The sequence below is a fragment of the Rhinoderma darwinii genome, chromosome 10 (assembly GCF_050947455.1).
Source record: "Rhinoderma darwinii isolate aRhiDar2 chromosome 10, aRhiDar2.hap1, whole genome shotgun sequence".
In the NCBI taxonomy this organism is placed as follows: Eukaryota; Metazoa; Chordata; class Amphibia; order Anura; family Rhinodermatidae; genus Rhinoderma; species Rhinoderma darwinii.
The window spans coordinates 102,499,132-102,515,423 of NC_134696.1; the positions used below are offsets into that span (position 1 = coordinate 102,499,132).

At 46.7% G+C, this 16,292-nt stretch overlaps 1 protein-coding gene across 1 annotated transcript in view; it reads left to right on the forward strand.

The window, feature by feature from the left end:
- Positions 1-11,898: 11,898 nt before the first annotated feature.
- The window catches only part of LOC142662703 (IgGFc-binding protein-like), an 86,320-nt gene continuing 81,926 nt past the window's right edge, over positions 11,899-16,292 (forward strand). The window contains exons 1-3 of the mRNA XM_075840917.1: positions 11,899-12,274; positions 13,703-13,952; positions 15,319-15,353. Of these exons, the coding sequence (XP_075697032.1) occupies positions 11,899-12,274; positions 13,703-13,952; positions 15,319-15,353 (661 nt within the window). The remainder of the gene's footprint in view (positions 12,275-13,702; positions 13,953-15,318; positions 15,354-16,292) is intronic.

Sequence of the window (16,292 nt, forward strand, 5' to 3'; positions counted from 1 at the left end):
CCTTGTGCATCGGCATGTAGTCATGGGGAGCAGAAAAAGGCCGAACCCCGAACTGTCCCCACAAAGTTGGATGCTGCAATTTTCCAAAATGTCTTGATATGCTGAAGCATGAAGATTTCCCTTCAGTGGAATTAAGGGGCCGACCCCTGAAAAACTCCCCCATAGCATTATCCCTCCTCCATCAAACTTTACAGCTGGCACAATGCAGTCAGGCGAGTAACGTTCTCCTGGCATTCACCAGACTCATCATCAGACCCCCAAATGGAGAAGCGTCACTCCACAAAACACGACAGATAGAGAAGCGTCACTCCACAGAACACATCATATAGAGAAGCGTCACTCCACAGAACACGTCACATAGAGAAGCGTCACTCCATGGAACACGTCAGATAGAGAAGCGTCACTCCACAGAACACGCTGCTCCAGAGTCCATTGGTGGCGGCTTTACACCCCTCCATCTGACGCTTGGCATTGTGCTGGGTGATGTACGGCTGGCATGCAGCTGCTCGGCCCCCATGCCATGAAGGTCCCGGGCACAGTTTTTGTGCAGATGTTAATACCAGAGGAGGTCTGTACACTGTAGTTATGGAGTCAGCAGATTGTTGGTGACTTTTCGGCACTTGCTCCTCAGCGCTCGCCCCCCCTCGCTCTGTAACTTTACGTGGTCTGTACTTCGTGGCTGTGTTTCAGCTGTTCCTTCCACCCCACAATAATATCAGTCACAGGTGATGTTTGAATATCTAGGAGGGAGGAAATTTCCGGAACTGACTTGTTACACGGGTGACGTCCTATTACAGGACAGTGCTGGAAGTCACTGATCTCTTTACAACGACCCGTTCTATCACTAATGTCTGTAAAGTGACTGCAGGGCGAGTGCCGGATGTTATACACTGGGGGGATGGAGGAAACACCGGAATTCACTGATTAAGAGGAGGGGGTACATACTTTCTTCATATAGTATAGGTTAATTGCCTTACAAACTGATAATGACAATGAAGCAAGTGTATCATAATATATGGGCATTGCCCCATTTTTAATCAATTCTGAATTAGTTTTGTCTTCCATGTTTTAGAGGATATTTCAAAGGGGACAACCCCGTGGACAACCATTTTTTTTTGTGTCCTATTGGGGCGCATGATTGTAATAAAGAGGAACCCTCTATTAAGCCTTCCCTTTATAAGCAAGAGTGGGTTTCGCTCTAGTGGACCTGGTGTGTCTATAATTTCAATGGACATCATGTAAGACTTAATTTATGTATACCGATTTTTTAGGGTTTCCCCAATAATAACAGCGGATAATAACAGCGGATCTTGAGGTTTCCCTTCCTCTCTCATCCACAATCAGCTGATCTACAGAACATTTCTTATTTACATGTGGTTTACAAACTAGACAACTCCTTTAGGATCGTCTCCCCTCTACCCAACAGATCACAGAAGAAAAAAAAGTGCAGAAATCCAGGAAGGTGTCCATACATTGTACCTGCTTTCACTATTTTTCAGTTATGGGATAACTCCAATTAAGACCAGGTTCTCAAGTCTTTCAAATTTCTAATAAATTATTTCTGTAATCGTTTGGTTTACAAGGTTGTGGTCAGCACACTTGCACGGCAGTCCAGTCAATCAAATCCTAAAGCTGGTCATACATTAGGGATTTCAGATGGCCATTTTCTGAATGACTTGTCATCAGTGGCAGATCCTCATAAGGGGTGTTCGGGCGGCCCGACAGTGTCACCGGGGCGGCACAGTCCCCCTTATGCCCAGTGTCATCGCTAGCACCAGAAAGGGCTCTGATGCTAGCGACAGCCACATTCACTTGTTTCTGCATCTTCAGGACAGATACAAATGAATACTATAGGCTGCAGGCCCCGTCAGGCCTGCAGCCTAAAAGGTGCTGGGAAGACTCCCTGTGCAGGCCGGCATGATGACTTCACTGCATCACGCTGGTCTGCGCAAGCTTCCTGCCCGGAGGATTGCAGCGCTCCGTCCGTCGCAGGAACGGGGCAAGGTAAGTACAATATATATATTTTCAGGGGCTATGTGGCAATATACAAGGGGATTGCTGTGTAGCACTATATACAAGGGGGAAGCTGTGTGGCACTATATAAAATAGAGGATGGCTTCGTGGCACTGTATACAAGGGAAGGGGTCTGTGTGGCACTAAATTCAAGTGGGCTCTGTGGCACTATATAATAGAGTGGGGGCTCAATGGAATTATATAAAAGGGGGGATCTGTGTGGCACTGTATATAAGGGAGAGGGTCTGTGTGGCACTATATACAAGAGGAGGGCTGTATGGCACTATCTACAAGGGGGGCTGTGTGGCACAATCTACAAGGGGGAGCTGTGTGGCACTATATACAAGGGGGGCTGTGTGGCACTATCTACAAGAGAGGGGGGCTGTGTGACACTTTATACAAGGAAAGGGCACTATATACAAGTGGCACTATATACAAGGGAGGGGGCTGTGTGGCACTATATACGAGGGGGGCTGTGTGGCACTATATACAAGGGGGGCTGTGTAGCACTATATAAAAGGGGGGGCTGTATGGCATTTTATATAAGGGGGACTGTGTGGTACTATATATAGGGGGACTGTGTGGCACTATTTACAAAAGGAGGAGGGCTGTGTGGCGCTATCTACAGGGAGCTGTGTGTGGCGCTATCTAAAGGGTGTCTGTGTGTGGCGCTATCTACAGGGGTCTGTGTGGCGCTATCTATATGGGGTCAGTGTGGCGCTATTTACAGGGGCTGTGTGGCATTATCTACAGGGGCTATGTCTGATGCTGTCTACAGGGGGGCTATGTGGCGCTATCTACAGGGTATGTGTGTGTGATGCTATCTATAGAGGCTGTGTGTGGCGCTATCTACAGGGGCCACTGTGTATGTGGTTCTTTACACTACAGTGTTTGACACAATTTTATTCAGGGGCACAGTGTATGATATTATTATATTTAGGGGAACAGTGTGTGGTACCATAATAATTTTATCTTCGTTATAGGTGTGGAAATGTTGGAAAAGTGAGGAGCCAAAGACATCTGAGTTGCAAATTCTGCAGAAGTGGGTTAAGGCCAGGAGAAGTCGTAATGAAGTCTGGAACGGATGGAGAAGAAAAGAGGGAAAAAACTACCACAATCTGAGAAGACGTCACCTGTGAGTCACTGGATTTATAGAGAATCTGTCACCTCTCCTGACATGTTTATTATAGGAAATTCTTGCATTCCACATACAATTCCTCTTGTCAGGAAGATGTGTCCCAGCACAGTGTGATACTGTCAACGATGGTTGGAGACTGTCAGTATGTAGGGACAGAGCCCTTTGTCAAGGGGAATCGTAACACCCATTTGTTAATGCTTGCACAAAAAGGTAATGTTAACATTAGTTATGGCGTGGCAGGGCGGCGGTGGAGATGGGGTAACAGCTCAGTGCATATGGTCTACTTAATGCACCACTGCTTGTCATTCATGGTCAGTCTGTGAAGGTTGTCGTTCTGGATGACAATTCTATAAGCCCTAATGCACACGACCGTGTGTGTTGCCCGAGTCCCGTCCGTGATCTGTGGAAAGATAGGACATATTCTACATTCCACGGATCAGAGAGTCAGGTCCGTTTTCGCTGACCCGATTCACCAACTAAAGTGAATAGGACTCGGTCTTGTGCAAGAGGACTAAGTTAAAATTACAAATCGCTGATTAATCTCTTCCTTGATCTGCAGCATGGTCTGGCTTCTATTGATGGGATGCAGATCTGTTGTGCGGCATGAATGACCTTCCAAGGGCTGCACCCGATGCCTGAAATATCCAACACGGCAGATCAACTTTTCCATAGATAGGTAAGAGTCTGTCATACTCATTTGTGTCACAAAAAGGCACGGGCAGTCAGAAAAAAAGGTTTAAAACATCCTTTTAGAGCAATCAAAATCTGTAGTGTATCGCTAGTTTAAGACTCACAGTATGAAGGAACTATTCACTGGCTTTTGTTGGAGGAGCTTCTAACTGACTTCTGTTGAAGGAGCTTCAAACTGACTTCTGTTGAAGGATCATCTCACTGGCTTCTGTTGAAGGAGCTTCCAACTGGCTTCTATTGAAGGAACTTCTCACTGGCTTCACTGGATGGAGCTTCTCACTGGCTTCACTGGATGGAGCTTCTCACTGGCTTCTGTGAAAGGAGCTTCTCACTAGCTTCTCTGGAAGGAGCTTCTCACTGGCTTCTGTGGAAGGAGCATCTCACTTGCTTCTGTGGAAGTAGCTTCTCACTGGCTTTTGTGGAAGGAGCGACTCATTTGCTTCTGTGGAAGGAACTTCTCACTGGCTTCTCTGGATGGAGCTTCTCACTGGCTTCTGGGGTAGGAGCTTCTCACTGGCTCTTGTGGAAGGAGCATCTCACTTGCTTCTGTGGAAGGAGCTTCTCACTGGCCTCTGTGGAAGGAGCTTCTCACTGGCTTCTGTGGAAGGAGCTTCTCACTGGCTTCGGTGGACGGAGCTTCTCACTGGCTTCGGTGGAAGGAGCTTCTCACTGGCTTCTCTGGAAGGAGCTTCTCACTGGCTTCTGTGAAAGGAGTTTCTCACTGGCTTCTCTGGAAGGAGGTTCTCATCGGCTTCGGTGGAAGGAGCTTCTAACTGGCTGTTGTGGAAGGAGCGTCTCACTGGCTTCTGTGGAAGGAGTTTCTCACTGGCCTCTGTGAAAGGAGCTTCTCACTAGCTTCTCTGGAAGGAGCTTCTCACTGGCTTCTGTGGTAGGAGCTTCTCACTGGCTTTTATGGAAGGAGCTTGTCACTGGTTTTTGTGGAAGGAGCATCTCACTTGCTTCTGTGGAAGTAGCTTCTCAATGGCTTTTGTGGAAGAAGCGTCTCACTTGCTTCTGTGGAAGGGGCTTCTCACTGGCATCTGTGGAAGGAACTTCTCACTGGCTTCTCTGGATGGAGCTTCTCACTGGCTTCTGTGGTAGGAGCTTCTCACTGGATTTTATGGAAGTAGCTTCTCACTGGCTTTTGTGGAAGGAGCTTCTCACTGGCTTCTGTGGAAGGAGCTTCTCACTGGCTTAGGTGGACGGAGCTTCTCACTGGCTTCGGTGGAAGGAGCTTCTCACTGGCTTCGGTGGAAGGAGCGTCTCACTGGCTTCTGTGGAAGGAGCTTTTCACTGGCTTTTGTGGAAGGAGTGTCTCACTGGCTTCTGTGGAAGGAGTTTCTCACTGGCCTCTGTGAAAGGAGCTTCTCAGTAGCTTCTCTGGATGGAGCTTCTCACTGGCTTCTGTGAAAGGAGCTTCTCACTAGCTTCTCTGGAAGGAGCTTCTCACTGGCTTCTGTGGAAGGAGCATCTCACTTGCTTCTGTGGAAGTAGCTTCTCACTGGCTTTTGTGGAAGGAGCAACTCATTTGCTTCTGTGGAAGGAACTTCTCACTGGCTTCTCTGGATGGAGCTTCTCACTGGCTTCTGGGGTAGGAGCTTCTCACTGGCTTTTGTGGAAGGAGCATCTCACTTGCTTCTGTGGAAGTAGCTTCTCACTGGCTCTTGTGGAAGGAGCGTCTCGCTTGCTTCTGTGGAAGGAGCTTCTCACTGGCCTCTGTGGAAGGAGCTTCTCACTGGCTTCTGTGGAAGGAGCTTCTCACTGGCTTAGGTGGACGGAGCTTCTCACTGGCTTCAGTGGAAGGAGCTTCTCACTGGCTTCTGTGGAAGGAGCGTCTCACTGGCTTCTGTGGAAGGAGCTTTTCACTGGCTTTTGTGGAAGGAATGTCTCACTGGCTTCTGTGGAAGGAGTTTCTCACTGGCCTCTGTGAAAGGAGCTTCTCACTAGCTTCTCTGGAAGGAGCTTCTCACTGGCTTCTGTGGTAGAAGCATCTCACTGGCTTTTATGAAAGGAGCTTCTCACTGGCTTTTGTGGAAGGAGCATCTCACTTGCTTCTGTGGAAGTAGCTTCTCAATGGCTTTTGTGGAAGAAGCGTCTCACTTGCTTCTGTGGAGGTAGCTTCTCACTGGCTCTTGTGGAAGGAGCGTCTCGCTTGCTTCTGTGGAAGGAGCTTCTCACTGGCATCTGTGGAAGGAGCTTCTCACTGGCTTCGGTGGACGGAGCTTCTCACTGGCTTCGGTGGAAGGAGCTTCTCACTGGCTTCTGTGGAAGGAGCTTCTCACTGGCTTCTGTGAAAGGAGTTTCTCACTGGCTTCTCTGGAAGGAGGTTCTCATCGGCTTCAGTGGAAGGAGCTTCTAACTGGCTGTTGTGGAAGGAGCGTCTCACTGGCTTCTGTGGAAGGAGCTTTTCACTGGCTTTTGTGGAAGGAGTGTCTCACTGGCTTCTGTGGAAGGAGTTTCTCACTGGCCTCTGTGAAAGGAGCTTCTCACTAGCTTCTCTGGAAGGAGCTTCTCACTGGCTTCTGTGGTAGGAGCTTCACACTGGCTTTTATGGAAGGAGCTTCTCACTGGTTTTTGTGGAAGGAGCATCTCACTTGCTTCTGTGGAAGTAGCTTCTCAATGGCTTTTGTGGAAGAAGCGTCTCACTTGCTTCTGTGGAAGGGGCTTCTCACTGGCTTCTGTGGAAGGAGCTTCTCACTGGCTTCTGTGAAAGGAGTTTCTCACTGGCTTCTCTGGAAGGAGGTTCTCATCGGCTTCAGTGGAAGGAGCTTCTAACTGGCTGTTGTGGAAGGAGCGTCTCACTGGCTTCTGTGGAAGGAGCTTTTCACTGGCTTTTGTGGAAGGAGTGTCTCACTGGCTTCTGTGGAAGGAGTTTCTCACTGGCCTCTGTGAAAGGAGCTTCTCACTAGCTTCTCTGGAAGGAGCTTCTCACTGGCTTCTGTGGTAGGAGCTTCACACTGGCTTTTATGGAAGGAGCTTCTCACTGGTTTTTGTGGAAGGAGCATCTCACTTGCTTCTGTGGAAGTAGCTTCTCAATGGCTTTTGTGGAAGAAGCGTCTCACTTGCTTCTGTGGAAGGGGCTTCTCACTGGCATCTGTGGAAGGAACTTCTCTCTGGCTTCTCTGGATGGAGCTTCTCACTGGCTTCTGTGGTAGGAGCTTCTCACTGGATTTTATGGAAGTAGCTTCTCACTGGCTTTTGTGGAAGGAGCTTCTCACTGGCTTCTGTGGAAGGAGCTTCTCACTGGCTTAGGTGGACGGAGCTTCTCACTGGCTTCGGTGGAAGGAGCTTCTCACTGGCTTCTGTGGAAGGAGTGTCTCACTGGCTTCTGTGGAAGGAGCTTTTCACTGGCTTTTGTGGAAGGAGTGTCTCACTGGCTTCTGTGGAAGGAGTTTCTCACTGGCCTCTGTGAAAGGAGCTTCTCACTAGCTTCTCTGGAAGGAGCTTCTCACTGGCTTCTGTGGTAGAAGCATCTCACTGGCTTTTATGGAAGGAGCTTCTCACTGGCTTTTGTGGAAGGAGCATCTCACTTGCTTCTGTGGAAGTAGCTTCTCAATGGCTTTTGTGGAAGAAGCGTCTCACTTGCTTCTGTGGAAGTAGCTTCTCACTGGCTCTTGTGGAAGGAGCGTCTCGCTTGCTTCTGTGGAAGGAGCTTCTCACTGGCCTCTGTGGAAGGAGCTTCTCACTGGCTTCTGTGGAAGGAGCTTCAGACTGGCTTCGGTGGACGGAGCTTCTCACTGGCTTCGGTGGAAGGAGCTTCTCACTGGATTCTGTGGAAGGAGCTTCTCACTGGCTTCTGTGAAAGGAGTTTCTCACTGGCTTCTCTGGAAGGAGGTTCTCATCGGCTTCGGTGGAAGGAGCTTCTAACTGGCTGTTGTGGAAGGAGCGTCTCACTGGCTTCTGTGGAAGGAGCTTTTCACTGGCTTTTGTGGAAGGAGCCTCTCACTGGCTTCTGTGGAAGGAGTTTCTCACTGGCCTCTGTGAAAGGAGCTTCTCACTAGCTTCTCTGGAAGGAGCTTCTCACTGGCTTCTGTGGTAGGAGCTTCTCACTGGCTTTTATGGAAGGAGCTTCTCTCTGGCTTTTGTGGAAGGAGCATCTCACTTGCTTCTGTGGAAGTAGCTTCTTAATGGCTTTTGTGGAAGAAGCGTCTCACTTGCTTCTGTGGAAGGGGCTTCTCACTGGCATCTGTGGAAGGAACTTCTCACTGGCTTCTCTGGATGGAGCTTCTCACTGGCTTCTGTGGTAGGAGCTTCTCACTGGGTTTTATGGAAGTAGCTTCTCACTGGCTTTTGTGGAAGGAGCGTCTCACTTGCTTCTGTGGAAGGAGCTTCTCACTGGCCTCTGTGGAAGGAGCTTCTCACTGGCTTTGGTGGAAGGTGCTTCTCACTGGCTTCGGTGGACGGAGCTTCTCACTGGCTTTGGTGGAAGGAGCTTCTCACTGGCTTCTGTGGAAGGAGCTTCTCACTGGCTTCTGTGAAAGGAGTTTCTCACTGGCTTCTCTGGAAGGAGCTTCTCACTGGCTTCTGTGGAAGGAGCTTTTCACTGGCTTTTGTGGAAGGAGCATCTCACTGGCTTCTGTGGAAGGAGTTTCTCACTGGCCTCTGTGAAAGGAGCTTCTCACTAGCTTCTCTGGAAGGAGCTTCTCACTGGCTTCTGTGGTAGGAGCTTCTCACCGGCTTTTATGGAAGGAGCTTCTCACTGGCTTTTGTGGAAGGAGCATCTCACTTGCTTCTGTGGAAGTAGCTTCTCAATGACTTTTGTGGAAGAAGCGTCTCACTTGCTTCTTTGGAAGGAGCTTCTCACTGGCATCTGTGGAAGGAACTTCTCACTGGCTTCCCTGGATGGAGCTTCTCACTGGCTTCTGTGGTAGGAGCTTCTTACTGGATTTTATGGAAGTAGCTTCTCACTGGCTTTTGTGGAAGGAGCGTCTCACTTGCTTCTGTGGAAGGTGCTTCTCACTCGCCTCTGTGGAAGGAGTTTCTCACTGGCTTCGGTGGAAGGTGCTTCTCACTGGCTTCAGTGGACGGAGCTTATCACTGGCTTCGGTGGAAGGAGCTTCTCACTGGCTTTTGTGGAAGGAGCTTCTCACTGGCTTCTGTGAAAGGAGTTTCTCACTGGCTTTTGTGGAAGGAACGTCTCACTGGCATCTGCGGAAGGAGCTCCTCACTGGCTTCTGTGGAAAGAGCTTCTCACTGGCTTCGGTGGACGGAGCTTCTCACTGGCTTCGGTGGAAGGAGCTTCTCACTGGATTCTGTGGAAGGAGCTTCTCACTGGCTTCTGTGAAAGGAGTTTCTCACTGGCTTCTCTGGAAGGAGCTTCTCACTGGCTTCTGTGGAAGGAGCTTTTCACTGGCTTTTGTGGAAGGAGCATCTCACTGGCTTCTGTGGAAGGAGTTTCTCACTGGCCTCTGTGAAAGGAGCTTCTCACTAGCTTCTCTGGAAGGAGCTTCTCACTGGCTTCTGTGGTAGGAGCTTCTCATCGGCTTTTATGGAAGGAGCTTCTCACTGGCTTTTGTGGAAGGAGCATCTCACTTGCTTCTGTGGTAGGAGCTTCTCACTGGCTTTTATGGAAGGAGCTTCTCACTGGCTTCTGTGGTAGGAGCTTCTCACTGGCTTTTGTGGAAGAAGCGTCTCACTTGCTTCTTTGGAAGGAGCTTCTCACTGGCATCTGTGGAAGGAACTTCTCACTGGCTTCTCTGGATGGAGCTTCTCACTGGCTTCTGTGGTAGGAGCTTCTCACTGGATTTTGTGGAAGGAGCGTCTCACTTGCTTCTGTGGAAGGTGCTTCTCACTCGCCTCTGTGGAAGGAGTTTCTCACTGGCTTCGGTGGAAGGTGCTTTTCACTGGCTTCAGTGGACAGAGCTTCTCACTGGCTTCGGTGGAAGGAGCTTCTCACTGGCTTCTGTGGAAGGAGCTTCTCACTGGCTTCTGTGAAAGGAGTTTCTCACTGGCTTCTCTGGAAGGAGCTTCTCACTGGCTTCTGTGGAAGGAGCTTTTCACTGGCTTTTGTGGAAGGAGCATCTCACTGGCTTCTGCGGAAGGAGCTCCTCACTGGCTTCTGTGGAAGGAGCTTCTCACTGGCTTCGGTGGACGGAGCTTCTCACTGGCTTCGGTGGAAGGAGCTTCTCACTGGATTCTGTGGAAGGAGCTTCTCACTGGCTTCTGTGAAAGGAGTTTCTCACTGGCTTCTCTGGAAGGAGGTTCTCATCGTCTTCGGTGGAAGGAGCTTCTAACTGGCTGTTGTGGAAGGAGCGTCTCACTGGCTTCTGTGGAAGGAGCTTTTCACTGGCTTTTGTGGAAGGAGCGTCTCACTGGCTTCTGTGGAAGGAGTTTCTCACTGGCCTCTGTGAAAGGAGCTTCTCACTAGCTTCTCTGGAAGGAGCTTCTCACTGGCTTCTGTGGTAGGAGCTTCTCACTGGCTTTTATGGAAGGAGCTTCTCACTGGCTTTTGTGAAAGGAGCATCTCACTTGCTTCTGTGGAAGTAGCTTCTTAATGGCTTTTGTGGAAGAAGCGTCTCACTTGCTTCTGTGGAAGGGGCTTCTCACTGGCATCTGTGGAAGGAACTTCTCACTGGCTTCTCTGGATGGAGCTTCTCACTGGCTTCTGTGGTAGGAGCTTCTCACTGGGTTTTATGGAAGTAGCTTCTCACTGGCTTTTGTGGAAGGAGCGTCTCACTTGCTTCTGTGGAAGGAGCTTCTCACTGGCCTCTGTGGAAGGAGCTTCTCACTGGCTTCGGTGGAAGGTGCTTCTCACTGGCTTCGGTGGACGGAGCATCTCACTGGCTTCGGTGGAAGGAGCTTCTCACTGGCTTCTGTGGAAGGAGCTTCTCACTGGCTTCTGTGAAAGGAGTTTCTCACTGGCTTCTCTGGAAGGAGCTTCTCACTGGCTTCTGTGGAAGGAGCTTTTCACTGGCTTTTGTGGAAGGAGCATCTCACTGGCTTCTGTGGAAGGAGTTTCTCACTGGCCTCTGTGAAAGGAGCTTCTCACTAGCTTCTCTGGAAGGAGCTTCTCACTGGCTTCTGTGGTAGGAGCTTCTAACCGGCTTTTATGGAAGGAGCTTCTCACTGGCTTTTGTGGAAGGAGCATCTCACTTGCTTCTGTGGAAGTAGCTTCTCAATGACTTTTGTGGAAGAAGCGTCTCACTTGCTTCTTTGGAAGGAGCTTCTCACTGGCATCTGTGGAAGGAACTTCTCACTGGCTTCTCTGGATGGAGCTTCTCACTGGCTTCTGTGGTAGGAGCTTCTCACTGGATTTTATGGAAGTAGCTTCTCACTGGCTTTTGTGGAAGGAGCGTCTCACTTGCTTCTGTGGAAGGTGCTTCTCACTCGCCTCTGTGGAAGGAGTTTCTCACTGGCTTCGGTGGAAGGTGCTTTTCACTGGCTTCAGTGGACGGAGCTTCTCACTGGCTTCAGTGGAAGGAGCTTCTCACTGGCTTTTGTGGAAGGAGCTTCTCACTGGCTTCTCTGGAAGGAGCTTCTCATCGGCTTCTATGGAAAGAGATTCTAACTGGCTTTTGTGGATGGAGCGTCTCACTGGCTTCTGTGGAAGAAGCTTTTCACTGCCTTTTTTGGAAGGAGTGTCTCACTGGCTTCTGTGGAAGGACCTTTTTACTGACTTCTGTGAAAGGAGCTTCTCACTAGCTTCTCTGGAAGGAACTTCTAACTGGCTTCTGCGGAAGGAACTTCTCACTGGCTTCTGTGGAAGGAGCTTCTCACTGGCTTCTGTGGAAGGAGCTTCTCACTGGCTTCTGTGGAAGGAGCTTCTCACTGGCTTTTGTGGAGGGAGCTTCTCACTGGCTTCTGTGGAAGGAGCTGCTCACTGGTTTCTGTGACAGGAGCTTTCCACTGGCTTCTGTGGAAGGAGCGTCTCACTATCTTCTGTGTAAAGAGCTTCTCACTGGCTTCGGTGGACGGAGCTTCTCACTGGCTTCGGTGGAAGGAGCTTCTCACTGGCTTCTGTGGAAGGAGCTTCTCACTGGCTTCTGTGAAAGGAGTTTCTCACTGGCTTCTCTGGAAGGAGCTTCTCATTGGAAGGAGCTTCTAACTGGCTTTTGTGGATGGAGCGTCTCACTGGCTTCTGTGGAAGAAGCTTTTCACTGGCTTTTTTGGAAGGAGTGTCTCACTGGCTTCTGTGGAAGGAGATTCTCACTGGCTTCTGTGAAAGAAGCTTCTCACTAGCTTCTCTGGAAGGAACTTCTAACTGGCTACTGCGGAAGGAACTTCTCACTGTCTTCTGTGGAAGGAGCTTCTCACTGGCTTCTGTGGAAGGAGCTTCTCACTGGCTTCTGTGGAAGGAGCTTCTCACTGGCTTTTGTGGAGGGAGCTTCTCACTGGCTTCCATGGAAGGAGCTTCTCACTGGCTTCTGTGGAAGGAGCGCCTCACTAGCTTCTGTGTAAGGAGCTTCTCACTGGCTTCTGTGCCAGTTATGGCATGTGAGTTAGCTTTGTGCCCTACTGCCTAATACCCTTATTGCCCTTTTTTGACCCCGGGTTGCTTGACTATTATTCTTATTGCACCACTGTACCGCATCCCAGATCTGCTTCAGTTCCTTTATTGATTTTGGCTAGTTTGTTCACGTCTACTTTACCTCAGCTAATCTAGTTCACCATTCTACCTTGATCGGTACATTTCTTCATATGCTTTCTATTGTTATTTCTCCAAGCAACCATATCTACGAACTAGTCTATTGTATAATAGTTCCACTTACGTAAGACTAGCTTAGGGCACCAAAATCCTGAGTACCTCAACCCAAACCACAGTGATGGAAAAAGGGGGTCCAATAGGTGTATTGTGCCATCCAGATTGGATTTTTTAGTGGGTATTGCAGGAACCAGAACTTTACAATAGCCTGACATAATTTCTCATATCATCAAATATTTCAAAGCATTAACTTGCTTTTAAGTGACATTCATGACTGAGGTTGATTTAATGTTTCTATTTCTTGTATTACCAACAAAAAAAACTCAACAATAAATTATATCTAAATTGTTTTTTTATGGTCTTGTATAATTTCTGATGTGAAGCCAAGCCTCTTGGCTTGGGTGTTACTCTAGTACGAGACATCTAAAAATCTATTGGTGCCTGGTCCTTATTAAATGTATATTAGGCATCCATTGGAGATGTGGATTGCACAAACCTCAGGTAGGTTCTAAATATTTGATCTTGTTATTAAGAATTGTGTGGATCTTTCTAGATATATAAAAGAAATAGAACTCAATAGCTTTAAGTTGATCATACATTATGGATTTCAGATGGGTGTTTTCTGTCTCACTTGTTGTTTATGGCGGGTCTGTGAAGGTTGTCATTCTGGATGACAACACCATAAGTTAAAATGCCAAATTGCCAACCGATCTCTGCCATGATCTCTGGCATGGTCTGGGCTTCAATTGATGGGATCCAGATTTGTTGTTTGTCATAAACTACTTTCCAGAACCGCACCTTTCAATGATGAAAAAAATCCATCATGGCACATTAACTTTTTTACCACTATGAATAGTTTCCACCAACTATCGATGAGAGAAGTCTGGACTGTGTTACTGGAAGGGAGAATACAGATGAACAAATTGACTTTCCAACCTTTGTTCATTAACATTGATTTTATATGTTGGCTTATTAAGTTCAAATGAATGGGACTAAGCTGGGGCTGAATTGATCCTAATTTCTGCCAATTGGTGGAAAACCAGGGGTCGGACCCCCCACTGTTTCCTCATGGATAGTCCATTAGTGTTGTATTTTGGGAAATCCCATTAAAGCAAGTGGTGGGAAACATACTCCTATCTCCTGAATTGAAACACAAGAGTTGAGTATTTATTTTGTCAAAAAGTTATGCTGAGCTTCCAAAGTCTTTATTTTATCCTTAGATGAAGCTTTTAGTGAAGTCTCACCACCAAGCTTTAATTTAAACATGGATGACAGACAATTTTCTGTGGAGTTGGAGGTCCTTTCTACAAGACCTTTGATGGTTATGTCTATATCTTTAAATGAACCTTTAGTTACACTATTTCCACTATATAATGTTGGCAACTTGACCTACTTCAATACTGTATCTAAGAATGAAAAAATACTCAAGTGTGCTTCATTGGATCTGTCAAAGTGGAAATGTATGGGATGGTAATTACTGCACGAAGACATAAATATGTATATATTGGGTAGGTGACAGACCTCACCTCATTGTTTATAGACTATATGGGTCACAGGTCGCACAGCTTGTTAACCACTAATTATTAAGTCCAAAATAAAAAATCTAAAAGTTATTAAAATTAGAAATAATTGACACTAGAATTTTTAAGCTTATCTTAATATTGAATTCATATTTGAGGGAAAGTATGGTAAATAGTTTTGCATTATATGTTCTGTTTGGAATATATATTGGATGTAGCTATTTTTGGTTTGCCCAACTGGTATCATGGAAGGAAATATACTAGAACAGGCACTATGCACACAGCCATATTTGAGATATGAGGCTCATCGAATATGGTGACCAAAGAATGTTATGGTCCCATATTGTACCTTTGTGTTCCTCTTGGAAAAAAATCTTGGTATGCTGTATTCTGAGTTGCTACTAAGGAAGATTGCCATGCCTCATGGAAGCACCACATGGTGGCACATGAGTCGATTAGGGATCTGTGTTGAAGACCCATAGTGTCAATAGCCAACAAGAACTGTGCCACAAGAACGTTATTGCTTTTCTATTGTGTTTACATATCTTCTTCTGTCAAAAGTTCTTCTCAAGACTTTTCCCAATATTTCGATTTTCCAAGGTAAATACATAGTGACAAATTCAGTATATATTAGTCTGGGATATGTCTTACAATAATCACTGACTTTTCCATGATTATTTATTATGATTGGTTGGTGGTGGTCTTTGCAACAACTACGATAAAGACTCTTCAGATGACATGTTCACAGAAAATGGCAAACAGGTTCCCAATATGTTTGAGCTTGCTAAAAGCTGAAAGATAGATAATGGTGACTTATTTAGTTGTCTTCCTTTTCATCCTCTTCTTCCCCTTATTCTCTTTCTTCTTTTTCCTCTTCTTCTTCTCCCTTTTCTTCTTCTCCTTTTTCTTCTTTTTCTTCTCCTTCTTCCTCTTCTTCTTCTTCTTCTTCTTAGTCGTTGTCTTCTTCTTCTCTTTCTTCTCCTTCTTCTTCTTCTTCTTCTTCTTCTTCTTCTTCTTCTTCTACTACTACTCATAATTCCTCTACTTCTCATCCATCTTCTCTTTTTTTTATTTTAGTCTTCTCAATTTCCTCTTGTTCTCATTCCTCTGCTTCTCTTTCTTCTTCTGTTCCTCCTCATTTTTCTCTCTCCTTTTTCTCTTCTTCTTAGGCCCCATGCACACTACAGTATTTTTCCAAGAGGGATATGATGCAAAGTATAATAGAAGTCCACAACTTTTTTTGAAATAGCATTTAAAAAAAAAAAAAAAGAGCCGACTCATTTAAAGCTGATTTTTTTGGATGGTGATATTTCTAGTTATTTGGAAATTGTGGATCTCCCCACTCTGTTTGGTAAGTGGAGGAAAAATTTTGAGGCCCCCTGACCTTGGAGGAGATAAGGTTATATGTTAATCTCCCACAGAATAAGGCACCCGGTATGGACTTGATTCCATATGAGGGCTATATCTGCTATCAAGAAGTGATATTAGAGCATCTGTATTGATTCCTTTATCGAAGGTAAGCTTCCACCTTCATTGAAGGAAGCCTCTATTGTCTTGATACTTAAAAAATATAAGAATCCAACATATATGCATTATTGTCCGATATCTCTCTTAAATTCAGATCTAAAAATTTTGGCTCAGCTTTTGGCCAATCGCCTTGTGGCAGTTGTTCCCTCAGGGTTGGGCCCAGACCACACTGGGTTTCTTCCGTAGAAATCAATCTATTGTAATATTAGAAGGGCCTTCAACAATATCTCTTACGGAAGGTAAATATTTTTAGAAGGTGGGCTCCTATCACTAGATGAAGCCAAAAGCGTTCGATACGGTGGAGTGGGGGTTTCTCTGGAAGGTGCTCAAGAGATTCGGAATTAGAGAAAACTTTATTAAATGGATTAAGTTACTATATTCTGGCCCTAGAGCTAGAATAGGAATGGATGGATTCTATTCTCCCTCTTTCCAGTTGTTCCGGGGTACTCGCCATGGAAGTCCTCTTTCTCCACTTTTATTTATTTTACTTACCGAAATTGTGGCTGCAAAAATAAGAGCTGATGCTCGAATAAGGGGGCTTCTGGTGGAAGTGGTGGAAGAGAAGGTTTCTCTTTACGCTGATGACATGCTATTGTATCTTAGAGATGCTCTAGAGGTGAGATATGTCGTTGACATTTCTGAACAGTTTGGAGCCCTAGCGGGACTAAAAATTTATTGGGAAAAGTCAATGTGGCTGGCCTTTGACCCCAATTTTGTAGCAAATTAAGGCTTTGAATTCCAAGTGGTGGATTCTATGCAATAC